The sequence below is a fragment of the Onychostoma macrolepis genome, chromosome 06 (assembly GCF_012432095.1).
Source record: "Onychostoma macrolepis isolate SWU-2019 chromosome 06, ASM1243209v1, whole genome shotgun sequence".
In the NCBI taxonomy this organism is placed as follows: Eukaryota; Metazoa; Chordata; class Actinopteri; order Cypriniformes; family Cyprinidae; genus Onychostoma; species Onychostoma macrolepis.
The window spans coordinates 4121506-4149124 of record NC_081160.1 but is presented as its reverse complement, the minus strand read 5'-3'; the positions used below and the strand labels follow the sequence as shown (position 1 = coordinate 4149124).

The 27619-nt window shown below is 35.7% G+C and overlaps 1 protein-coding gene across 1 annotated transcript in view; it reads right to left on the bottom strand.

Annotated features, from left to right (window-relative positions):
- sema5bb (sema domain, seven thrombospondin repeats (type 1 and type 1-like), transmembrane domain (TM) and short cytoplasmic domain, (semaphorin) 5Bb) overlaps positions 1-27619 on the bottom strand; it is a 63439-nt gene that overhangs the window by 24851 nt on the left and 10969 nt on the right. The window contains exons 2-8 of the mRNA XM_058780308.1: positions 22866-22939; positions 12106-12335; positions 8295-8394; positions 8154-8199; positions 2230-2292; positions 1772-2084; positions 452-737 (exon numbers count right to left, since the gene is read on the bottom strand). Coding sequence (XP_058636291.1) covers positions 452-737; positions 1772-2084; positions 2230-2292; positions 8154-8199; positions 8295-8394; positions 12106-12289 — 992 coding nt within the window. The 5' untranslated portion in view covers positions 12290-12335; positions 22866-22939. The remainder of the gene's footprint in view (positions 1-451; positions 738-1771; positions 2085-2229; positions 2293-8153; positions 8200-8294; positions 8395-12105; positions 12336-22865; positions 22940-27619) is intronic.

Sequence of the window (27619 nt, the reverse complement as noted above, 5' to 3'; positions counted from 1 at the left end):
AAATTTAATTTTACTCAGAACAGAACAAGGAACATATAAGAGGCTATATAAACGACAAGACAAAACAAATTAATTTAAAGCGAAACTGAAACTGAAACAGAAACAGACGCTGGGCTCATGTAGCCTCTAATTTGGCACAAATCCAAATGTTTCCATATTTGCAATGTATTTGGATGCCAAACTATGATTTTTTATGTAGGCTGAACCAGGCTTTGTACTTCCAATATCCACGTAAAACAAAATGAAGGATCATGTGACAAGAAAATTCAGCTTTGATCACTAGAATAAATTACATTTTACAATATATTCAAATAGAAAACAGTTGTTTTAAACTAACTTCTAGCTTACAAGACATTAATAAATGGAATTTTTATTTTGTTGCAAATCCTGCTCTGGCCTAATGAAATTCCTGCCGTGTGACTGTTCACTACTTCATGAAGCATCCACTCACACGTTGGTGGTGAAGACTCCATAGATGAGATCTTGCTCAGGGAGGTAGAAGGTGCTCTGCAGCTCATGGTAGTAGAAGGGAACATCTCCAGAGCGGGAACAATTGAGTCGAGCCTTCATGAAGGTGGTCCATGTGTCTTCCAGCAGGAAACGACCACCAATGTCATTCTGACACACGCGGGCCACACGAGAGAAGACCGTCTTCCCACAGTCCTGCTCTACTGCGTTCTCTCTCAGAAAGAGGTACGTGAAGCGGCCCACCTCGTATGCAGAGACAAAGTGAGGTTCTGTAGAGATGAAGGGAAGGAAGAAGCTGGATATCTTACTTTCAGTGACAGCGGTGTGGCGTGACATGACAAAATACAAAAAAGTTCATTGTTTCAATAAACAGACATAAATGTAAGGGTGAATCGCAAAAACATGGCCAGGTCACTTTTCACACCAAAATCAGAAGAAAACAATAAGTTTTATTTAAAGAAATTGAAGAATATTTAAGACTATTAGGATGTTTGAATTGTGATATTATTTCCCTCACAATCCTTTACATTTTTTGTTCTCACTGGTGATTCTCATCACTGTAATACAGATTTTTTATCACAGTGAAAAACACAATATATAATGCAACAATTTGGATGATTTGTTTTTATTTAAAATAATTTTTTTATCAAAGTAAAAATATGTTGTAATGAAATAATGCAACATTTTTAAATAAAAAATATATATCCAGATGCTTAACTTTTGAGTTTATTTAATTTTTGTCATGTTTCATTGTTGAATTTTCTTCTAATTTTCTTTCTAAAATAAGCTAATATAATCATTTTTATTTAAAAATAAATGTTACCACAGTAAAAATAAGTATATTAAGTATTTAATGCAACATTTTTAATCATAAACAATATATCCAGATATTTAACTGTTGTGTTTGTTTAATTTCTATTTTCTAAAACAATATTTTGATACTTCATTATATACAATAAGTAAAAAAATATTAATTCACAAATATGAATAAATATATTAAGGCAAGTAAAAAAATAACTACCATGATTTATAAATAAAAAATACAATTAAATTATCATTATTTTTTTCAGACCTATATGAGAATATAGGTCAAAATGAGCTAAATCATGAAAATAATATTATAATGCAAAAAAATACAAAAAAACATAATAAATGTCCTAAAATATGCTCGATATTCTTTAAACAAAATATAATTTAATATGCAGGTGTTATTTTAATTTTAATGTAAAATATGACATAAATGACCCTATTCTTTACAGGATTTTCCAGATTGATTGATAAGTTGTGTGTTGTCCCACTGTACCATTGAGCCATTTGGAGTTGTACTGTGCGGTCCGCAGGGGTGGCATGTTCCCCAGACTGCGGTAAATAATCGGGTCGCGGCTAGAGAAATCAGTCACTGTAGCTGCGTAGACTTCTCCACTCTCAGTTATCATAGCTGTAGAGTTGTGTCGAGGGTCGTAGGGACAGCGGGCCACACCGCTGATGGACTCCAGGACGCTGGAGATGTCCGTAACAGGGCGAGTCGTACAGATGGGCATGAAAGCATTAGTGCCGCAGGTGAACAGACGACTGCCGTTCAACAGGAGGACACGGACATAGTTCTGACACTCATCCTGAGAGTGAAGAAACATTTGATTTCACACACACATTACAGTTTACTTCCAGAACCCTAATGGTGCACTCTATAACATGCAGTCCATTCAGTAACAGAGCTTTATGTTAAACCAAATACTCCACATCCCAGTGTTCATCTCTCACCTCAGTCTTTCCTTTGCTCTGGCAGGACCTCCTGGTGCTCTCATCTACACCCCACTCTGTGGCCTGCAATTAACAGCCAATTAACATCACGGTTAGAAGTTAAGCTATCAAGACATGCATCCATTAACTCTGAGATTCATGAGGGAACAGAAGGGGTTCATGAGTTGATAAAAAAATGAATAATTAATTCAAATAAATAAATAATTGTATTTTATTTTAGATATTTGTGTACCTGCTTGTTATGTAACCATAGACCAACATCTGAAAAGCATGAACCATGTAATTTTAGTATCACTAAGATACTATTATTTTTTAAATATTTTGAATCTAGCTCTAATATTTTACATATTTAGTCTAAATAATTTTAGTATTTTCTGTTTTAATTACTTACTTAAAATTTTAGTAAATTTGTTGTTTGTCATTTTTATAAGTTACTGTTTTTTAATAAATAGTATTTAGTTATTTTTATTTGAGTTTTAGTTTAAGCAACAGTGTTATTATCATATCAATTATATACTATTATAAATTTTATTAATATTTTAATTCGTTTTTTTCATATTTTGTTTTCATGTCGATGTTAGTTAATGTCTCATTAATTTTGTTGTGTGTTTTGTCATTTTTACTTATTTATTTTTAATATGTCTTATATAAACAGACATTAAACTAACTGTCTACAAGTTAAACTAAATGAAAACGTTTTTATTTCAACTAATGAAGGTTTTAGTATTAGTTAAAGGGTTAGTTCACCCAAAAATGAAAATTAGCCCATGTTTTACTCGCTTTCAAGGCATCCTAGGTGTATATGACTTTCTTCTTTCAGACGAATCCAATCGGAGTTATATTAAAAATTGTCCTGACTCTTCTAAGCTTTATAATGGATGCCTATGTCCTACGTCATCCGCCGGAACGGCTTACACGTATGACAGTTAGTGGAAGTGAGAGAAAAGTGTTTATAACGTTTTAAATATGGATATTTTTCTTACAAAAATGCATAAATTCGACCTTTATTCACCCCCCCGGAGCCGTGTGAGGCATGTTTTATTATGGATGCGAGCGCTTTATTTCACTTATTTTGGACTGTTGAACAGAAACACCCACCCACTGCAATAATAACGCTTGGAAGAGCCAGGACAATTTTTAATATAACTCCGATTGGATTCATCTGAAAGAAGAAAGTCATATACACCTAGGATGCTTTGAGGGTCAGTAAAACATGGGCTAATTTTAATTTTTGAGTGAACTAACCCTTTAACAATAATATCCCTGTTAAGTACATCAAGTTAAACTAAATAAAAATAGGGAATATTGCTTTGGCAACTAGCTGAAATAAAATATTTCAAGTTGTTTTTGTTTTTTTATATTTGAGTTTATGGTTTTATTTTAAGTCCAGCACTTTAAAATGTCGAATGCATCTGACTGTTTCTGTTTCAGCATTTTTGTAGCAATGTTACAACTCACACTATTACACTCACAACTCAAGACGAAGATGCCGCTTTGCCTATCTATAGTGCACACTACATAGGGAATGTTTCAGCCACCAGACATACTTAAAAGCTTTCCTGTTTTCAGATTTGCAAATTAATCTTTTTAATGATTCGACTGAACTGATTCACAACACATTCACCACTTCTTGTTTGTGAGTAAAACTGTGATGTGTGACAAGTCAGAATCATAAACAGCATTTAAATATTTAGTTCACAACAAAAATTGTAAAAGATCACACAGATGATTCAAACTAATCTGTAAACTGTTTACTTCAACCTGTTCATTTAAATGAACTGCCTGAACAAACAAATTCTGTAAAGTGCAAATATTGACATGCCTTTACCTTAAAAAGTCATGACAACAAACCTAAACCTTTCTTGTTATTATGATTAGGAGGCAGAATGAGTAAATGAAGTAAACCTATGAAAGATATTCGGTGATGGGAAGCTCTTCCATTCACTCAGCTTCTTTCCTTAACGTGAAGAAGGTACGAAACACAATAATAGAAGACAAAAAGATGGAAGGCGGAAAGTTTCGCTGCATATACACAATATGACTCTATAGCGAGGCAGAGCAACCGTGTGACATTTAATTTGGGAACACTGGATGGTTTGTCCTAATCGCATTGGTTCCCTTATCTGAAACGAAAACCCTTGAATGTGTCGTTTCACTCATTTTAGACGTTCTTCCTCTCTTTTGTTCCTCGTCCCTCCCTCTCCTTTCACAGGCTGCTTTGTCATGTTTATCTGTGTTGTCATTTGGCTCAAAAATAATGATGTAGACCAGAGTCTCACACACACACACACACACACACACACACACACACACTATAGAACGAAATAATAAAGCATGATTTTGTATTGGATGTGACCCTTACTGAAGGCATCACCCGAAGAACTGTGAGGATCCAGCAGAGCCTGAATGGAGTGAGAGGAGTGGAAAGGTCACAGATAAAACACAGAGCTCTTCACAGATAAACGTCTGTGCCGGGGGATGATTTATGACAAAGATAAGCATAGCCAGATCTAGATTATCAAACTCACACTATCACACATTAGGTTGAACTGGGCAAAACTTCACCCTAAAATCAAAAAATACACTATATAGTTCAAAGGTTTGGGTAGGTAGGATTTGTTTTGTTTTTTTAAAGAAATTACTACTTTAATTCATCAAGGACACATTAAATTGATCAAAAGTAACAGTAAAGTCATTTATAAAAGGCTTCCGTTTCGAATAAATGCTATTTGTTTGAACTTTTTAATCATTAAATAATCCTGAAAAAAAGGTATCATGTTTTCCACAGAAATATGAAGCAGAATGACTGTTTTCAACATTAAAAATAATAATTAATTCTTGAGCAGTAAATCAGCATATTAGAATGATTTCTGAAGGATCATGTGACACTGAAGAGTGGAGTAATGACACTGAAAATTCAGCTTTGCATCACAGGAATAAATTACTTTTTAAAATATATTACAAAAGAAAACAGTTATTTTAAATTTGCATAATATTTCACAATTTTACTGTTTTTACTCTATTTTTGACCAAATAAATGCAGCCTTGGTGAGTAGAAGAGAACATTTTTTTTTAAATCTAGTTTTTTTGGATAAAAACATCTGCTAAATGACAAAGAAAAATGCATCATTACTGTAAAGAGAAAAAATAAAGATATATTATTTAAACTGTAAAGAATATGTATGTATTCATACTTAGTACTGTGTTGAATTATGCTGCTTTAAATGCAATGCATCATTGTATTACAGTATAGTTTACTATAATATAGTAACTTTATTACAGTAATGAGAGTTCAATGAAAGTCACCACTGAGGATACAAAAAAGGGAATTACAAAAACTAAACTTGCCAGATGCATTATAATAAAGAGCCCCAGTTTATTTTGATGGAGCTTTGACTTTAATGGAGCAAAGATTGATGTTCAATGGACAAGAGGTTTCAAATACAACAATGCAACAATCAGGCAATAATTAAAGCGACACATGACTGACAGCCTGAAATGTAAAAACATAATCTGGCTCTATTGCCATTTGTGAATATTGTAAAAATGCTGTTCTGAGCATGATCAATTATATTCTTTAAGTGCTTTTGCTGTTTAGTGGTAGTTTAAGAAGTTTTAGGCACAACATTGCACGCACTAATATAGAAAGAAAGTGGATTGTAGAGCATATTTTGCGATTGATGAGTGACATCTGTGCTTCTGCACTCTTGAAAAGCAGCAGGCGCTTCTGATGAGCACACACTCGTCTGCAAAAGGAGCTGATTACACACGTTCTGACAAACTGCATCTGTTCACTTGACTTTTGCAAACTACATTTCATGCTTGTGGTTTAAGAGAAAGACGGAGAAACAAAAAGAGAGAGCGCAAGGGTTCAGAAAGCAATCATCAATCCAACCGTGCCTCTGCAGTCAGTCATCATCTGAAGAGCAGGATTCACCCTGAGAAGATCTGTGAGGGTCAGACTTGTGTCACCTCTGGATGTTGAGGGGTTGTGTTTTTTCTCCAACACGTTCAAGATCTGCTCATCCAGGCACGATCATTTGACCTCATCTAAAACGCTCTTATCTGCCCTCTCTATCTCTCTCTGCGGCCTGGTCCTGACCAGAACCATCATTAAACCAGAACAATTTCAAGACAGATATAATAAATCATTAACATGAGATGCAACAGATCCAAACATCTCATTATCGTATCTTTTATATACTGACTGATGTGGCTCAATGTCGAATAGCCAATGGGGTGAGTTCTGTATGTCTGAGTAACAAAAAAAAGAGGCAGTTTCAAAACTATCCATTTTTCATCATTTCTATCACAACCAACAATTTTGCCCCTAAAACATCTTTTTCAAAAGTTTGCATACTTACTTCCGAAGGTGTTTACCAAGATGACCTTTGAAAATGTTTTATTTTTATTTATTTCTTTAAAAAGTTAAATAAAGTGAAAATGTCTGCCTTTTTATTCATTTTTCTTTTAAATGTCATTTGCACCACAAAATGAATGATGATTTAAGACGGGCTGGAAATGACATTCATTAATGATGGACAAATTGTCAAAATTTTATCTTTGGTTCCTGCAAATATGCAGTTTTTGATTTAAGTGAAATATGCACATTCTAAAAGAAAGTAAAATATTTTTTTTTTTCAGAACAGAGATGTAGAGGAGCACAGTGAGGAGTTTGTCATACTGCTGTGTGTGTGTGTGTGTGTGTGTTTGAGTGTGTGTTTGCTCGAGGGGTGACTGTGGGTCACTCTTGTGGACACAGGGTCATGAAGCCACCTTAAATCACTGGATTCTGACAGATTCTTGTGAGATCTGCCTCCAAGGCGTCACCCCTCTCAGGGTTACGGTGAACATTTAGAGGGTCTTGCACAAACGCCAGCGAATTCACTCTTAAATATCACACAAGCGCTCAAAGCTTTCAACAGGCTTGTCACGCAAGCACAACACAATCTCAGCGTTCCCACCACATGCTAAGTGCAGAGGTGGTCTCGAATCCTCCTTCAAGACAAACAAGGCCAATTTAAACCCACTCCCAGATGAGATTGCTGTCTACAGCAGCTCCTCACCTCAAACACAGACAATCTGCAGCAGCAGACAAACGTACAGACGTCTGCATATTGAACGGATCATATTCTACACTTTATTTGATCCACAGTGCTAGTGAAGATATCTTGCACCAAAAACAGTCAGAAAGTTTTTCCATAACCATTTTCCAACAAAACATACTCTGAAGGATGAGCAAACAATAACAGAATTTGCTTTTTGAATTATTCTGTTAAGAACTAAACTAAAATAAAATAAAATAAAAATGTATAGATTTTATTATTACCCTGGTCCCAAACATACACAATAATTAAAAGATGAAAAAAATAAAATAATTTTAAGTAAATAAATACATTAAAATAATTTTTTTATTATAACCCAGGTACCAAACAGACATTATCTGATTCTTATGCTCAAAACATACTCCTCACAGAAGGATAAGCAAATTATGACATTTTCATTTTTTAATGAAAATAAAGAAATAAAGTATAAAATCAAATCAAATAATTTATTTCTTTTGATGAACTTGCAAAAATTGTTTGGTTCCTCCTTTCAAGAGATTCAGAGGAGAGGAGCTCAAATCAGGATGCTGAACATGAAGCACCTGTCTTGGAAGTCAATGCTTTTCACACATCTGCACAATACCAGATGCTACTGAATGTGTGCACGTGTGTGTTTGATTTGTTGGATAATTCTGCTCCTGTGCGTCAGCACTTTCGAACATGTGGGCAATCATAATAAAATACTGAGTCTAAGTGTATGTCTGGCATGGGATGAATTAAATGGACAGTGCTGCTTCTGCATTTCTAGAGACGTCAAGATGATTGGATGGACAGATGGGAAGGAGAATAAAGAGAGAAAGAGAGCAAGTGACGTCCTACCTGCAGGAGAGAGACGTTGCTCAAACTCAACCGGAAGAGATGATTCCTACACAGAGAGAGGTGCTTTAGGTTTGACAGGCTCATCTGGGCTTGTACGTCTGTCTCTGTCTCTGTGTGTGTGTGTGTGTGTGTGTGTGTTACCTGGCTCCCACTATCAGCTGGTTCCTGGTGAGGTCGAGTGCGAGCGGTGAGTAGTCATTCACTCCAGGCAGAGAGAAAGAGGACAGCCACGGGCTCAAAGCTACGGCAGAAAAGAGTCACAGGTGACATTTAGACAGTTATCTGTTTAATCTGCTATTTAGCTGCTGGTTTCACTGTTTGTAATACCACAAACTGAGAAAAATCCCACAAGTTGTGACTACCAGCATTCATCTTGTGCGATACTCTTCATGTTGTTCTGTTCTGTATGATTTGTCTCTGCACACATACAGTGTAGATGTTTAGTAAACCGGGTCAGGAACTAAGTGAGTTTGATTCATGCATTAATTATCTTATTCGTGATAAGATGCATTATGCACTACTGCAATTTACACACAAACAGGAAGTTTTTTATTTTTTAAAAAGTCTCTTCTACTCACCAAGGCTACACTGATTTACACTGAAATATTTTTACAATTTAAAATAACTGTTTTCTATTTGAATATATATGACCCTCTCTGTGAAATCCAGGCTAAAGTCTCAAAATCTAATTATGAGATAACAAGCATTAAAGTTGGATTTCAAACATTAATTTCACTATAATTTCAATCTTTGACATGGCCTTATTCAGTCAATATTAATGATATGAAGGTTAAACTTTCACAGAATGTTCTTTACCTTATGAACGATGATTTTTTTTGTAGAAAACAGTAAATCACAAAAAAGGACTTTAGCTGGGTTTTCACAGAGAGGGTCACATATTTTAAAATGAAATTTATTCCTGGGATCAAAGCTGAATTTTCAGCATCATTACTCCAGTCTTCAGTGTCACATGATCCTTCAGAAATCATTCTAATATGCTGATTTGCTGCTTAATATTTTGACACACAATACATTTTTTCAAGATTTTTTGATGAACAGAAAGTAATAAAATTGCACTTTTTCAACATTGTGAATGCTTTTACGTTCACGTTTGATCTATTTAATGCATACAAGCAAAACAAAATTATTAATTTATTTTTTTTAAATCTAGCTGACCCCAAACTTTTGCACAGTATTGTATGATTAGATTTTTTAAAAACAATGGCAAGTTTCACAGCCCACCAACAACGTTAATGCATTCAGAGGCAGGAACAGCTGCTGGCAACCTGGTGAACTCCAGCCGTATGTGTGAAGATACTTAATATATGTTGTCCTGTTTAAGAGAAACAGCCACAGAGAAAGAGAAAGTAAGGGTTGGGAGTCCAAACCACACACGCTGGACCATTAATGAGGTGTGATGCTCTCGAAACCAGACGCCCAGTCACAACACAACTCTCATACAGAAAGACAGAGAGGAGGTGAAGGAATAGACTGCAAATTCTTGTAAAACTTACTTGTGAAACTTTAAATGCAACCTTTGCAAAACTAGTTTTCTGGGGTGTCCTGCAGTTACACTACTTCTTTTCAAAATTATGTAGTGATGTGTGTGTGTACTGCCAAACATTTTGACGTCAGTAAACATCAGTGAAGACAATGCCATTGGCTGCTGCTTGTTGGAGAAGAAGGAGAAGATGTTTCGTCACTTAAAGGTGCTTAGAAGTTATCTGTGACAGATACATAAACAGCAAAAATAAATGTCTGTCCATCTGAAGAAGACCAATCAGAACATTTAGTCAATTAGAAACACTCTGTTTGGCCAAAAGGTATTTTGAAGGAGAGCATTTTGGTGAGGTCTGCACTTTCTGACTCTTTTTGATTGTCAAATTGCACGATATGGGTCTAGTGAAATCTTGCGTAAAAGTTGAGACAGACTGTGCAACATTGACTGTCTTTCATGTCAGAATATCCCTCATCCCTAAACTAGAAGACTTTTTTCTTCTACATAATAGCAGTTTCTGTTTCAGTTCTCATTTTGACTTCCATTGTATTTTGTGTCCACATTATATTTTATTCATTTAGCAGAAATTAGTTGTTTGTTTACTAACATTCTTCAAAATATCTTAAATTATATTGGTAAACCAAATAGTTTCCGTTCGTATTGGCTTCCATTGTATTGTTTGGCCATACAACAGAAGTAGGAATCAAAACTGGCTACCAACTCTGGAACATGAATGTGAGTAAATGATGACATATGTTTATTTTTTGGTGACTTATATCTTCAGTCAGTGTTTGTGTCAGTTGTTCAATCGTAATCTTTTATGATTTCCAAAAAATGATCCAAGATGGCAAAATCGTGGCGAAAACCATACTGCGCGAACCAGGCTGAATGAAATTGCTTAAAGCACCTTTAAAATGTGTGATTTAAATGTCTGAAAACGTTTTAGTGGCAAAAAGAAAACAGTGACTAATGATGAAATGATCAGACATTTCAGGAGCAGTTCGGCTCAAGAGAAAAAAAACATTGTGTAAGGAGCTCATTTAGTTCTCCAAACAGTGCTGAAGCAAGCGCTGCTGTAAATCAGGGTCATTATCACCCTAAAACAGACGATGTTCCTGAATCTCTCTCTATAAGCAAAATCACTCTCTCGATGTCGTTCGTGTACAGCAGCTCCTGCTACTACTGCAATTCACTAACACTTCTATAATAGAGTACAAACAATATAAACACTTACAGTGTAGCCTTGCATACTAACAGAGCAGACTGTGTCGATTAGTGTGTGATATTAGAAACTGCAGGGCGTGAGCACACTCCTGATCGTACACACAGCTGTGTTAACCTTTAACATCTGGCCAGCATATGATTAAAACTGTTAAACACAGACAGGTACCAATGAAAGGCTGCTGACAATTAACTAGTCTCTGATGAAAACATAGCCTGGAACGGCAACAGGCCATTAATGGACGGGCTGTTGCATACTGCACATAAAAATGGCAAAAGTTTCCTCAAAACAGACAGCTCAATTTCATGTGTCACATGTGTTCAAGTTTTTAACAAATGAAGTTGGTTATTTTACATGTCTGCAATGTCCCTGTAAACAAGTTGGTTCACTTGGTGGTCATCTTTCCAAGTTTTGTCAATGTTATGTTTCAATAACGTGTCACAGAAACAATAAAATCTGGTGTAATTAACTTTATCCCAAATCAAGCTACACCACTGTTTAAAAGTCTGTAAGATTTTTAAAAATGTTTTTAAAAGAAGCGTCTTCTGCTCAACAAGGCTACATTTATTTGATCAAAAATATAATAAAAACTATTGTGTAATATTATTACAACTGTTTTCTATTGAATATACTGTAAAATGTAATTTATTCCTGTGATGTAAAGCTGAATTTTCAGCATCATTACTCCAGTCCTTCAGAAATCATTCTAATATGCTGATTTGCTGCTAATATTTCTTTTTGTTATCAGTGTCGAAAACAGTCGTGCTGCTTCATGTTTTTTGTAAAAACATTGATACATTTTTACATTTTTTTCAGGATTTTCTGATTAAACAGAAAGTTCATCAGTACAGCATTTATTTAAAACGGAAATCTTCTGTAACATTGTAAATGTCTGTAAATGCATCCCTGCTGAAAAGTATGGTCTAGCTAATGCACGTTTCTCTTGTAACTGAAAGTTACAGCCATCATAACGAGCAATGTGATTTCCCCCATTCATTTTACTGTTTTTAATTTGAATTTATCCCGTCTCTGGTTTCAGTCAGATGGTCTCTTCTGATCTAGCTGCAATGTGGATGTTTGGCTATGTAAGACTCACAAGCAGTTTCTACTAGCTCGACCAATATTACTGAGATGTTCAGGAAAAAAAATTATTCAAAGACTTATCGTTTTAACCTTTGGCTTCAAATGCGATAATGGAAAGGGCAGGAGAGAGCGTGGTATTTTACACCCACCTGTGTAGGAGGTAACGGGGTGCATTTTTCTCCGGCACTCTTCAGGCAGAGAGGGCACAGACTCGGGGTCAAAGGCCGCTGGGAGTGATGGCGTCTGTGATGTGACGAGAGGCAGAGAGAGGAGGAGGAAGATGACAAGTCCAGCGAAGGACAGCGGTCCGACCCGGAACGGCAATGCTGTCATGGTTACTGCAACAACCACGCCTGTACTCAGGAACGATGACAGAGTCCTGAGAAGAAAAGAGCAACATTCGGGTTCTGGAAGTGAAAACTTCATTCGTTTTAGGGAAATTGATTTTAACGATAACTTTTAAACCTTTAAAGACAGACCTGTTGTGAACTACAAGGTTGTTCATCAATGGTTTATGCTTTTATCATCAGTTCACATTTTTTCAACTTTTTTTTAAGCAATCAAGTTTGACAGATGATGTTGTAGTGAAAACAACATTACCCATGATTCTGCTGTACAGAAAATTTCACCAATCGGAGAGTTGCAGAGACTAAATTGCCACAAAAGAGCTTGCAGGGAATGCCACAAATGACATAATCGAGTCAGTCTCCCTACACTCTCAAAATACTTAAATATTGACAGCGCTGATAGCCTCATGGGCAGCGCGCCGACATACAGCGCTGTTGCGCTTCGGGCGTCCTGAGTTTGTGTCCCTATCCCGTCCCCTTCTCTCTCTCCCACTTCGCTTCCTGTCCTCTTAACACTGCCCTAACAAATTAAAGGCATATAAAAGTATATGCATATTTTGTAATAAATTTAAAATGTATTGCTTATTTAGATATAATCAACAACATTAATTGAATTATTTTACATTTCACCATCAATTGTTATTTGATTATGTAATTCACAATGCTCCATGGGATTGTAGTTCTTTCCATTAAAGCCATCAAGTCTTGTCTTTTTGTTTTTTTGCTTCAAATAAATAATAAAGTTTGTAATGTTGCGTTTCACCTCATAGCTGATTGGTTTAGGTTAAGGCTTTTAACGGTTTAAAAAATACTTTTTATGAAAAATTTATGGAAAAAAACTTCCGGATCACTGAAAAATTAGTGGCCATTAATGCACTCTTTTTAATGCACTCTTAAATATACCATGTTATTAAATAAATGTAAAAAAAAAAAAAAGACTTGCAATATGGACTTTCTGAAAGCTTCAGTCCCTTTTTGTAATTCCATGGAAAAGAGCAACCGATATAAATCTTCAAAATTTCGAGAAAAACGGGTTTCGAATTGTAAATGATGAGTACTGATAACAGATTGACAAATCAACAAAATAAACCAAAAACTGGAAGAACAGAAAGAAAACAGATGAACAGACAAGCGAGCGGACAGAATGCAGAGAGACGGCTTCATCTTCTCCTGATGGGTTAGATGGTGTAAGTCTTGCTATTTCTAATCTAATTAACCTCCATCTCTCAACAGAGTAAATGACTGGACCTCTTCCAAGACCCGCAGCGGTTCAACATAATGTTATTCTAAAACATAACATTGATTTTGCTGTAATTGTCAGCCTGTGGACGATGAGCCAGCAGATCATTAAAAGTTTAATTATAAATTGAAGAAGGGATTTTGATATATTTTCAGCCTGTCATGGAAATCAATGGGTCACTGTAATGACCTCCCTAAAGCTTAAAAAGCTTCACCCGGTTCATTTTCCATTAGGTGTTTGATAGCGCATGAGGCTCAGGTAAACCCAACGTGTAAACACCCATCTGAGATCTTACATAAGCTCAGAATATATACACATACACACAAACCTCCCTGTTAGTCCTCGAGTAAACACAAACACACATGCACAAACACATGCTCAATCACACTTAAACATATACTTCCTGACGCGTCATAGAGAAACCACTGCAGCACCTGTCTTGGTTTTACACAAACAAAAACACACCAAACACTGGCCACTCTGTAGAGAGGTGGTCTGATGTCCTGCATCTGGAACTGGGCCTACATTTTCACATTTTTGTACTGATTCACTTAATCTTGATACCATATGATAGTATCAAAAGGAAATACTCATATACTTTAATAACAAAGTTCCTTTAAGTCTTAGAAACAACCCCAAACAGCTCTTTTTCATTTAGAAAAACTACTTTAAGGAAAGCCTAACAACTCCAAAACAACGTCATGATTATAAATAACAGCTGATGCCCCTATGGGTAAATTACTATCGGCCTTTTGGCATTTCTATAGTCGCCATATTGAATGTTACAATTTTTTACATTCATTTTTCAACAAGTGATCCTTGCGTATGTGCAAATAATTTTCAGGAATTAAAATTAAGCTAAAATTCAAATAAAATATACATTTTAAATGAAGTTGCCTTGGAAAGTTTAAGTACTACAATTACTAAAACTGAAAAAAAATAAAAAATAAAATAAAAAAGTATTTAAAAGGAAAATAATAAAAATGATAAAAGCACATAAAAAATATTATCAAACCCTAAACTGAAATTAAAAGGAAAACTGAAAATCTAAAAATAAAAGCTTCTTCAAAATATTATTGAAAATTATTATAGCAAATAAATCATATTAAAATAACACTGAGCTGAAAGCATCATTAAATATTTTTATTTAAAAATTCAAACAGCTTTTATTCAAAACTATTATCTTATTTAAAAGAAAAAAAAACAAATGGTACTTTGTCCAAACAACATATCAATACCTACATATTCAAAATTACAAAAAAAACGTGGGAACATTTTCAGCTGAAAGTTTCATTTTAGCAGAAACTAATGTCAAATATATCAAAAACATATACATTTGATTTTACATGGTATTTAATAAGCTGATGTGTGAGAGTTAAAACACTTTTTCATATACAGTACCAGTTTAATATACACATATACCTATAAGTTGATTTAACCCCAAAACAATATAAACTTCCCATCCTAATGGCAACATCGGCTAAACCAATGTCATGACTTGTGGGCGGGGCTATCAGTGTGTCTCACCAATAGCAGACAGGGGGAGTGTTTACGAAACCCTTTTGAAAACTGTACTTGTTTTTAAGGTTCCACTACTATTGGAGCCGAAATTGCACTCTTCAGCTTCATACATTTACTGTATACTCTCAAAATCCGGGTTAATAAGGAAAAACAGTCACAGCTAGGGGAGGGGGATGTGTAGAATTTTAAGAATGGTGCGTATTTGAATTCTTTGGAAATGCATCGAGTTTTCAGTGGTATTCCCTGGCAGCGGGCTCCGCATGCGTACTGTTGCTCTTATTCTTGGCTCCGGCTGCGTGACGCTGTGCGGCAGACACTTCATCGCCGACCATGTCTAATGCACCTCAATAGCAAAAGACCCTCAATCCCCCAAATCCCCCTTAATACCCACAGCACTCCCACATTCAGTCTATTCATGCCCACCTTCTCAGACTCATCAGAGGCCATAGAGATGGAGGGATGACAGAGAGAGAGATGGAGAACCATGAAAGCCAATGACGGCAGTGACAAATGCACCGGAGGGGAGGCCAGGGTCAGACAATGAGCAGACTAGGTGGGCCACTGACGGCCCGTCTGGGACGATTCCTTTTGGGTTAATAGAGGAGATATGAAAGAACAGGATGAATAAATAAGGTCAAAGATGGCTGACAGGCACAAATGCACACAATCACACACAGATACAGTATCCTCGAGGTCAGTACAGGTTAATAATGAGCTGACAGCTCTTCTAACTAGATTAGACTACGAGTGAACAATTCAAACAATGTGCGCAAAGTTACTTCCCAGGAAATTTATGGGTAGTTCACAAGGCAACTTCAGTTTTTCAGACTCCTCTCAAATGCTCATGTGCTGTTTCTACACAATATTGCGACATTGCTCGAGGTCATGCCTGGTTTAGAGGCAGTTTGTTTCTTGCACTTGCAAAGCAAATCCACCAAAACAATCAGTGATTTACGAGAGCATGAGATTATCAACTAATGTCATTATATAATAGAGACTTTTCAAAGTGTAAATATATCCCAGTCATAACATATTATGAGATTATCAGAATTAAACAGTCTACCCTTTTGCTGTAACAATGATTTAAAAAATCCTGAAATGTGGTTTCACTTCTGCTTAGGTTTCTGTCTGTCTGATAAGGTTTTTGTTTTTTAAAGAAATTCATACTTTTATTCAGCAAGGATGTATTAAAATGGATCAAAAGTGACAGTAAAGACATTTTAAAATCTTCCAAAAGATTTCTATTTCTAATAAATTCTAGTGAACGTTTCATATATGTTTTCATCTAACTTTCATTATTCATCAGAAAAATATTTTTTCATGATTTCCACAAACATATTAAACAGCATTATTGTTTTAAATGTCTTAACGTTGACTGTTTAAACTGTTTTAATAATAAAAAATGTTTCTTGAGCAGCAAATCAGCATATTCAAATGATTTCTGAAGGATCGTGTGACACTGAAGACTGGAGTAAGGATGCTGAAAATTCAGCTTTGCATCCCAGAAATAAATTACATTTTGATATGTATTCAAATAGAAAGTCAATAAAACATTCAAAATCTTACTGACTATAAATTTATGAATGATAAAAACCACTGCTAAAACGAACTTCACATATACCTTTATTTTACATTATATTCCACTTTCCAAAAAGTGTATTGAACAATTTCAAATCTCTTTCTTTTCATTTACTGAAACAGACAGTATCCGATTCAGATTCTCTCTCATATAATAAAACGTATCATCTACCGTTCTTACAGAGGCTTTCCACCTCAATTTCTCTCCTTTCACTTCTGTTCTCCTACATGTAGGTTCTGCACCAAAATATCTCTTTAATACCTGATGAGCGATGACTGAACCACTTTCTCTCTCACACCAAAGCTAAAGCACAAAGTGAAGCCCTGCGCTGTGTCGGTGTAAAGGTTGTGACTTCGAGGGCAGGAGGTGTTTGGCGTCCAGCAGCTCTCCGCTGTAACACGCTGCCGTCTCGTCAGCCCAGTCTAATCCAGACGGAGAGATTTAAAGGCCTTTATGTGGAGTTACAAACTGCCCTGGACGCCCATGGTTCCCTCTAAAGCAGTGTCGCAAGACAGGGTTCGAAGTGCATGCTGTGAGCCCAATGCTGGTTGCCTTAAAACTCTAAGTTGGCTCAACTTTTTTTTTTTTTTTTTTTACAGTGTATCGCATTTGAAAACATTTTGTTGTGTCATTATATTTGGTGCTAAATTATTTCCAAACTTAAATCTCCTGTCATCACCATGCATAATCAATAAACTCTTTAATGCAATTTTATGCAAAGATATGCACACCAAGACTGTACAGTAAAAAGACAGAAAAGACAAATACAGTAATATTGCAAAATATTATTTCAATTATATGTTTCAATTTTTTCCTGTGATGCAAAGCTGAATTTTCAGCATCATAACTCTTCAGTGTAACATGATCCTTCAGAAATCATCCTAATATACTGATTTGCTGCTCAAGAAACACTTCTTATTATTATCAATGCTGAAAACAGTTGTGCTGCTTCACATTTTGGCGGAAACTGTTATACATACATATATAATATTTTTTCCAGGATACTTTGATGAATAGAAAGTTCAAAAGAACTGCATTTATTAGAAACACAAATCTTTTGTTACATTATAAATGTTTTATCATCAATTTAATGCATGGTAAATATTTCTTTCAAAAAATCCCAAACATTTGAACAGTAGAACAACTGTTTAAATGAATCAAACTCTGTAATGTATAATAACTAGATGTTCATCTACCTAGAAAAGTACTCTCACTGTTACAAATCTAATACTGTATGGATTTTACAAACCGAGCTTTATAGCAACAACAACACATATTTTTAAATGGATTAAGTTCTTTAATGGAAAATACATGTTTTCACATTTCTGTTTTGAAACCCTGCCTTGCCCCACAGACTTCCACTGTAAGTGATGTAAAGTAAACACAACATTTATTTCTACAAACTTAGGGACGAGTTGAAAATGATGTGGTAATCAAAAGCAGACCACAGATGTTGTCGATAGAAGTTGTTGTAGTTGTATTCAAACTGGAACATTCCTTCAACACTCTTAGATTATGCAATGTCTAAACAACTGAATTCCTTGGATATTAAGTTTCGCGTGTAACAAGGTCAATGAGTGAGAGAGAGCAAATATGAAGGGCGTTGAAGGAAAATTCTGCCAAAAGTCAGATCTTGATCACAGCGTTCCTCAAGCACATTACTGAAAGACAACCAACCAGTGACTGACCAGTGTAAACAGTCTGGAATAACCAGAAGAATTAATGCTAATCTCTCAGATAAACACTGTGTCACCGCTTCACAACCGCTGCAGCATCAGCACACTAAGACAGGGACTTTATGGACTCTATTCAGCTTTAATTGTCCTCCATCAGGGAAAGAGCGAGAGGGAGGGAAGTCATAAAGTAAGAAAAGAAAAGTGATAATGAGCAGCTGGGATTGCAGGAAGCATTTCAAGATGAACTCAGGAAAGTCCAGATAGCTGGAGCCATCAGTTTAGTCCAGATGTTACAGAAGATTCTAGTTGAGCAAGAAAGTCTATAGTTGTTAAGCTAGTTAAAGTCCATATGAAATCAAACGAAGCCTATTTAACATTCATTCCTGCACTCTGAGTGGTTCATTGGTACACATCATTTCAAAGAAAAATATTTATCTTCATAATCCTTCATTAAATATAATAACTTCTGCCCCTACTTTGGGTAACTTTAATTTAAAGTCAAAACTGAACTCATTTGCACTGTAAGAAAAAAAAAAAATCTGTGTGTTCACTGTGTGTGTGTGTGTGTGTGTGTGTGTGTGTGTGTGTGTGTGTGTGTGTGTGTGTGTGTGTGTGTGTGTGTGTGTGTGTGTGTGTGTGTGTGTGTGTGTGTGTGTGTGTGTGTGTGTGTGTATGTTGGATGGGTTAAATGCAGATACTTGGCCGTATGTCACTTCACTCACTCACTTCAACCTTGCAATGCATAATCTTTTTTTTTTTTGGACTTTTCTTCAAGAGACTTTCTAATGCACATTTCGAGTCTTATTGTGAATATTAAATCAAATAATCTTTTTTGCTTTCATACACTTTTATTAAAAAGAATCACTAAAAACTTAAGCTACCAGACAAAGCAAGAGACAAATAGCTGTTCAGGGATTGTTTTAGCAAATATCACAAGGTCTGAGCACAGTTACAGCAAATAATATTGGGGGAGAAAACATCTCTGTATTATATGAAGAGCCTCAAAACTTGCTTTTTTAAAAGCATTGCAAGTCCCTGTTGTAAATCGTAATGTAAATCATCATATTTCATTTGAAGAGTGCATGCAATTGAAGTTAATTAGCCAAACATTGCCCAACAATGAACATTACTTTTACAGCATTTACAAAATTGGTTAATGTTAATTGTTTTTTCTAACAATAAATGTTGTATATGTTAACATTAGTCAATGAATCAAGTGATGAATTTATAAATAATATTTATAAACCATAAAGAATCATATATAAATTATCATTAACCAAGAATAACACATGCTGTAAAAATAAAATGTGTGTGTATACATATATATATATATATATATATATATATATATGTATACACGGTGACATACACACACACATACCAACATTAGGATTTTTTTTTTTTTTTTTGAAGATTTAAAAGATTTTTTAATGTTTTTGAAAGAGGTCTCTTATCACTATAAGGCTGCTTTCATTTGTTTAAATACAAGAAAAACAAATACTTATTTAGGATTGTTTTCGCAAATTGCATGAGGTGCGTGCACAGATACAGCCAATGATATTGTGGGAGTAAATGTGTGTATGATTTATCATCTGAAGAGCCTCAAAACTGGCAGTTTTAAAATGACCATGTTGTTCGTTGGCATGTTGTTTTTCTAATCAATGCATCTACAGCCTCATTCATGAAATGCAAGCAAAATTTTCTGTATGCATCATCTGTAAAACCATCCTCACATAAATTGGCACATTCCTTTCAGTGCAACAATTTCTAAAGAATGCTTTAAGAATGATTTACAGAGAAATTCGTTCTGTGTGCATTTCATGAATGAAGTCCGTAGTCTGTGATTACTCATGTAAAGCATCGTCAACATGACAGAAAACAAGAAACTGCCTTCAAATGTGCACAGGATGAAGACCTTCTGTCTTGTAGATGCACTCGACTTGATCATTTGCAGAGTGCATGTAATTTAAGCTAATTCTTGCAGCTAGACTCACTGACAAAAATACCAGATAGAAGAACAGTAAACGTCTCAACAAACATTGCCCGGCCAGCCTCAATCCCCAACATTTCTCTAAATGCTGAAAGGGGTCACACAACCGAAACCTTTATCCCCTAAAAGAGACCCCGAATGAACTGTATTCCCTTTCACGCAGCTGGAGGTCCGTGCACTACCCTAGTTAGGGCACTAAGACGGGCCAGCAACCTCTGCCTCCGAGAGCCAACGCCAACCTGAGCATCCTGAGATAGATGTACAGTGAGACACAGCCAATGAATTAGCAGTTCCACGGATATTTGTTGTATCTCTGAAAGTGTTTGCCTTTTCAGATGCATCCTTGTTTGCTAGTTTTTTCCTCTAAACCTTCCACTCCTTCACTGTCTCTGCGTGAAAGCCTTCTCTGTGCTACCGGCCAACTATCTGTCAAAGCAGAGGCTCTTTAGCACGTGAATGAAGTCCGTTGAGCTTTACGGGCGCTCTGAGCGAGCACGTGGTCATCCGCCAAAGCTGAGCACTTTCACTGAGCCCTGACCACGGACCCGACACCAGGCAGAATCTTAAACAGCACGGCAACAAGACCGGCCTTTTATTGTGTCCATCCTCACGCCATTCACGTTTCACTCATTCTCTCATTCTCCCTTTCTCTGTCCCTTTGTGTCACTGACAACGTCAGCTTTGTGGCAGAAGCATCTGTCTTAGCAGAGTATTAATAATTTCGTATGTTCAAGCAGATATAAAAGAGAAAAAGAATGTTTAAATTAAAGTTATGAGCTTGATACAAAACACACAGCTCACAGCTGTAAATTTGCATATTTGTTTATGAATCGTTGCACATCGACGGCTGGCCCTGAATAATGGACAACATGCACTTAAGACTCAAAGTTGCGGATCCATGAATTTTCATTATCGTGGTTGTTTAGGTTTTCTGTTAGCAATTAATTCTGTTATGAAATACATCCAACAGCCACCCATTTCATAGACTTTTCAAAAGTTTCTTTCAGACTTTCTTTTTCTGTAAAAACTTTCTACGTTAATTCATGTTAGTTAATGCAATAGTGGGTTTTATCCAGCGATGAACATTACTTTTACAGCATTTAATGAACGTGGTTCATTTCTACATATACTAACAGTTTAACAATACATGCCATATAGTTTAACATTAAAAACATTAAAATAAAAAATCTTTTATAAATGATCATTAAATGCACAAAATTAATAATATATATTTTTTATCAATTTAAATTCATATAAAGAAAGTTCTAATGTTTTTAAAATAAGTTTCTTATGCTCACCAAACCTGCATTTATTTGATCAAAAACACAATAAAAACGGTAATATTGTGATATAATATTACAATTTAAAATAAATGTTTTCTATTTGAATATATTGTCAAATGTAATTTATTCCTGTGATTCAAATCTGAATTTTCAGCATTATTACTCCAGTCTTCAGTGTCACATGATCCTTTAGAAATCATTCTGATTTGCTGCTCAAGAAACATTTTTGATTATTAATGCTGTGCTTTCATATTTTTGTGGAAACTGTGATACATTTAATTTTTCAAGATTCTTTGATAAATGGAAAGTTGAAAATAATAGCATTTATTTGAAATAAAAATCTTTTATATCGTTATAATTGTTTTGTCACTTTTGATCAATGTAATTGAATTCTTTCCAAAACATACCGACCCCAAACTTTTATATATATTTGGTTTTAGCAATCCACATTCTACAGTACACACTAGATTAAAATGTTATTTCTCCATATCTGCAGTGCAAATTACTGTCAAGACAACAAAATGAACATGAATACGATTGAATTAAAAATAAAACTGAATTAAAATGAGAGTTGAGAAAGAAACAGAATTGGGACACAAAGATAGAACAGAACAACAAAATGAACTGTCATGACAACAAAGACTAATTGAATTGTATTGAAATGAAAAAAGAATTACACCAAGCAAAAGCAACTCATCTAAAATCAGTTATGAGAAATATATGAACAAACAGCCAGAAATGACAAGATTAACTCCAATGAACAGGTTAAGTGAACTGAAACTGAACTGAACTGTGAAAAAGACAGACAGACACAAAAACAATCAAAATACTGCAACACTATGGACAATATGGCTAAATTCTTGCATAGTAGCTCCGTCTATTCAGACAAACACAGACACACTTGAAGTGGTCAGTCACACACACACACACACACTGAGGCCAGCGCCACAGGCTGAGAGAACAAAGAAAATTGGACACACAATGGGGGAGGTCTGGAGATGACGGCCAAACTGTTTATCAGCATACCTCAACAAAGACACGGAGAGAGGGAGGGGACAGAGAGAGAGAGGGAAGACGGGATGGAGAGCGGAGAGAGAGGACGGAATTGGAAAAGATACGGGATGGACACGAGGGGAGGGAAGACATGTGGGCAAAATTGCTCTCAGGACAAAAAGAAGAAAGGAAAGCACAGTGCAACAAGATGAAAAGACTCACAGGAAGTGGATAGTTTTGTCCACGGATGGACAGATGAGGACAGAAAGAGCGTACTCACCAGGAGCAAGGTGTCAGCAAGGGCTCATTCCAGAGGAGCGCATCCGATAGACTTCAGATCTGTTTAATGCAATCCTTACAGACAGAGAGAGAGAGAGAGAGAGAAATCATTTTAGTCAGCCTCTCGCGGACGGGCTGCGTCCTGAGGAAAGGGGGAGATGAAGGGGCTTCAGTAATGTGTGCAGTGGAGCATTCAGCCCTGTGAAAAACAAACTGTTAACTTTCTCAATGGAGGGAGGCTGCTGGGGGCACGACGGCGGTGCATGAGAACGTGTGTGTGTGTGTGTGTGTGTGTGTGTGACATGTGTGACGAGCTCACACGGGGAACGAAAGGGTTAAAATTCCTCTAATTGTTCCCAAACTGAGGCTGGTGCACCTCAGATGAGTACAGCAGCTCCAGTATTTCAACACTGATGCTATGCTTAAAAATGAGGACACAAGTATCATCTGTGCTGTAACACTGTTGTATCTTTTCTCTTCTCTACGCTTTTTCTTTATAAATCCACTAAAATCACCAAAAACATTAAGCAAAAATGATCAAATCACACAGGTGTCCTAGCAGAGTAACCACAGATGGCATTCATAGATCAAAAAGATTCACTCACATTTCACAAGTGTCATTTTTGTCTTAATTTTTAATTAAAAATACAGTAAAAACAGTAAAATTCTGAAATATTATTACAATTTAAAATAACTGTTTTCTGTTTGAATATATGTTAAAATGTAATTTATTCCTGTGATGCAAAGCTGAATTTTCAGCACACATGTTCCTTCATAAATCATTCTAATATGCTGATTTGCTGCTCAAGAAACATTTCTGATTATTATCAATGTTCAAAAAACAGTTGATTCATATTTTTATAGAAACTGATACGTTTTTTCAGGATTCTTTGATGACTAGAAAGTTCAAAAGAACAGAATTTATTTGAAATAGAACTTTTTTGTAAAATAAGTAATGTCTTTACTGTCAATTTCATCACTTTAATGCATCCTTGCTAAATAAAAATATTAATTTCTAAACTTTCGAACAGTAGTGTATATGTATTTCCTTTGAAAAGTAGAATGCAATGCATTGCTGTGAACATTTATGAGATAATGCAGATTAACTATTAAATCAGTTTATATCACTTTACTGAAATTGACAAAAGTTTGGCAAAAGTTGAAACGAGTGAAACAGGTTTAACAACACAGTCAAATAACCCGTCAGTCATTACAATATTCACAATCCCGCATTATGGCCAGCAAAATCACTTTGAATATTTTGTGGATATATATAATTGGCCAGCCTTAATATGTCAATCTTAAATGTCATATTTAGGTAACGTGACTATAAAACATGGCTGTCGAGTTGTACTGTTGTGCTAAAACCTCAAAACAATATAACCGATTGGACATCCTTCACATTTTCGTTCATGTAAAATTTCAGATGCATCTTCCCTGACTAAGCTCCACTGTTTTATCACTTAAAACTTGACAATATGTCTGTGTAATAAGTATAATTTTTTCTTTAAAATAAATGCCATTTGAGTTGATATTTTGTTATTTAATGCACTGACATTCAGGCATTTTTAAGTGTCCAAATACTTTTTGGGGCCACTGTATATTCGACATGAGACCTTTGCTTACTCATTAGCTGAGAACAGCACTTTGAGAAGCAGTGATCTAGTTTCTGTGGCAACAGCACCCCTCCCCCCACGGCATCCCATAATACAGCTGTAATTTTCCTTTCAATCAATTCAAATTTGACATTTCACAGTGAGAATAGGTGAAAAGAGATCAAGAAACATGTTCAATCCCCTCTGTCATTATTCCGGTTCCCTCTATCTCCAGGCCCCCGTCGCACACAAAAACACAATACGCAATGGGGCGGTTGATTCCGAGTTCAACTTTTGTACAACTTTCTCTTGAGATCAATCAATTCCCTCACTCATTCATCCATTCATTTGTGGCTCCATTCAACTGAGTCGCTTAATTCAGCAGACTGAAATAAGTTATTCATTCATTTATTCTCTGAGGTGAATGAGGGAAAGGATGATATTTTATGCAAGAGTTGTGCTAGATTCACAACGTAACAAGGTTTGCTAAGAGTCAAAAGATCTCTCGACTACACCAGGGAAAATGTGGTCAGTTTAGTTGAGCTAAAAGCTTAAAAATACATGGTGCTATACAACCAAAACAAAGACGGATTGATAGTGATACATTAATTGTTTAACACTAATTATTGTCCCATCTTGCTTTGTAAACACAGATAACGGGCAACTTCTTTGTCAGCATGAACTATTTTTTTTACCAGCTTAACCAGCATGAACCTTCTGCTTTACTGACTTAACCAGCAAGTCAACTAGCTTGAATTGAAAGACCATGATTTTTGCTGTTGGACAGCATGGCATTGCACTAAACCAGTACTAACTTAACTCTAAACCAGAATGAACCAGGTCAAGTTTTTCACTAACCAGCATAAACCATCCACCAAACTTTTAAACCAGCAAAATCACATTGGCTGACCAACTTAACCTTTACTGATTTAACTGTAATATTTGGACTATGCTGTTTTTCTGTGGAACAGCATGGTTTTGTTTGTCCTCCATCTTGACCAGCACTAGTTCCAGAACTAACCAGCATAAACCAGCCACCAAGCCCCAAAATCTCATTAGCTGACCAGCTTAACCTCTCTTTTGCTGATTTAACCAGGAAATCAACAAGCTTGACCAGCACTAACTAGCCATAACTAACACCAAACTAGTATTACTTAACCCTTAACCAGAATGAACCAGCTCATGCTTAGTACTAACCAGCATAAACCAGCCACCAAGCACCAAAATCACATTACCTAACTAGCTTAACTAGTAAAAACCCTCTGACCAGCACTAACCAGCCATAACAAGCACCAACCTAGTTCTACTCAACTCTAGCATAGAATGAACCAGCTCCAGATTAGCTCTAACCAGCATAAACCAGTCACTAAACTTCCAAACTAGACAAATCACATTAACTTAGCCAACCATGATGGTTTGACAGGTTCACGTTTTGCTGTTGAACAACATGGCTAGGCTGGTTAGCACCAGTTAGACAAGCATCAGCACTAAACCAGCCTGAACTAGTGCCAAAACAATACTAATCAGCATCAACCATTTCCAAAACAAAACTAAGCAGCATAAATCAGCCCGGACCTGCATGGAAATTCATGTTTCATATGAAACAAACAAAAATACATGAATAGAATAGAATAGAGTAAAACAAAAGAGTTGTACAGTATGTTAGCGTTCAGCGTCGAGGTAGTCTGGTGTTAATTAGTCTTGGCTCCGCCCCTCACGGGTGTGCTCCCTCTCGAGGGGTTCACTATGAACATGTCATGTCTGAACAGATGCCAGTACCATAAGTCATGCTGGAGCACTGGATGAAGAAACACAAAACAGATTTAGCCAACATGATCTCACTGTGAAATACATTACTTATGCTGTAATCATCTCAATTCAGCGCACATTTTTAGACACTTTATTTGTTCCCACTCGCCATTTCTCTCACTGATTTGACTTAATTCTTCACAATCATTCTTTATAAACACAAGCAGTATGCTGGATATGTGCCATATTCTTCTCTGCAGGCACTGAATGTGGGTGTTTGTGAAAGAAAGCCGGATCGAAATAGATGGGGAAACGAGGTAAAACTTTTGGAAAGCTAACTCAAACTAAATTAAAAATAAAAAGATTATTTCTGTAAAATATAAGGTCTCAGTGTTTGAGCACGCAGTATTTCAGGGACAAGAGTACAGAGGTCTTTTGGTATGTATTCATTTTATGCGCACCTCACAGTGCTGTCGGATCATTTCTGAGCTCCTGTGGTCAGTCTGATGGCTGCGATCACAAGATGTCCACAAGACAGCACAGCATCAGGAGACCAGTTCATTTAGTCCATCTTCTTTTTGAGGAACTCATGATGAGCAAGGTGAAAAAAAAAAAAGAGATCTTTCACTCAAACTCAAACTCGCATTGTGAGATGAAATGGAGAGCAAATGAAGACTTTTGCTGAAGTTTCCTGCAGATGTGTCTCCTGAAAAAAATACCTCAGTAATCGTGCATGCCACAACTAAAAGTGCCAAAGAGATCAATACAAAGTCAGAGACTTCAACATGCATTAACATTTTGCATCAAGCTATTTAAGACATCATACTCTAATTAGTATTTTTTTGCCTTATTCTCCAGTAAAAATGTCTGAACATCCATAAAACAAGAAAAATGTACTTGCAAAATCCATTGCATAAACTGGGATTCACAAATGAGGGAACTGCAGTGGTTTGTGAGCTATAATTTAATAATAAATAAATTATAAAAATGGAAAATAAGAATTTTAAAATGAAAACCTTTAAAAAATAAATACACTGTATACTTTATATTAATGCTTGAAATATTTTATTTATTTACCTGACCATTAAGCAACATCAGATAACTGTGAAAAAGCAAATAGTCAAATTATTGAAATATTAACTTAAAATCTGAGATACTGAGATCTCAAATAAATATTTACAAAAAAAGTGTTTGGCTTTGCTTAAAAAATTATCTTGACAAGACCAAAATACAGATTTTGTAGTGCATTCATTTTATAGCTTCATAATCACACTGTATGTCCAATGATTGCCTCATTTGCGTCTCTTTTTATTTCCCCTAAAGAAAAACATCACAAATAAAGATGATACGTAAAGAAAGTGTAACTGTGAACTCCCTCAAGTCTCCTGAGCTGTGAAAGAGCAACTGCTGA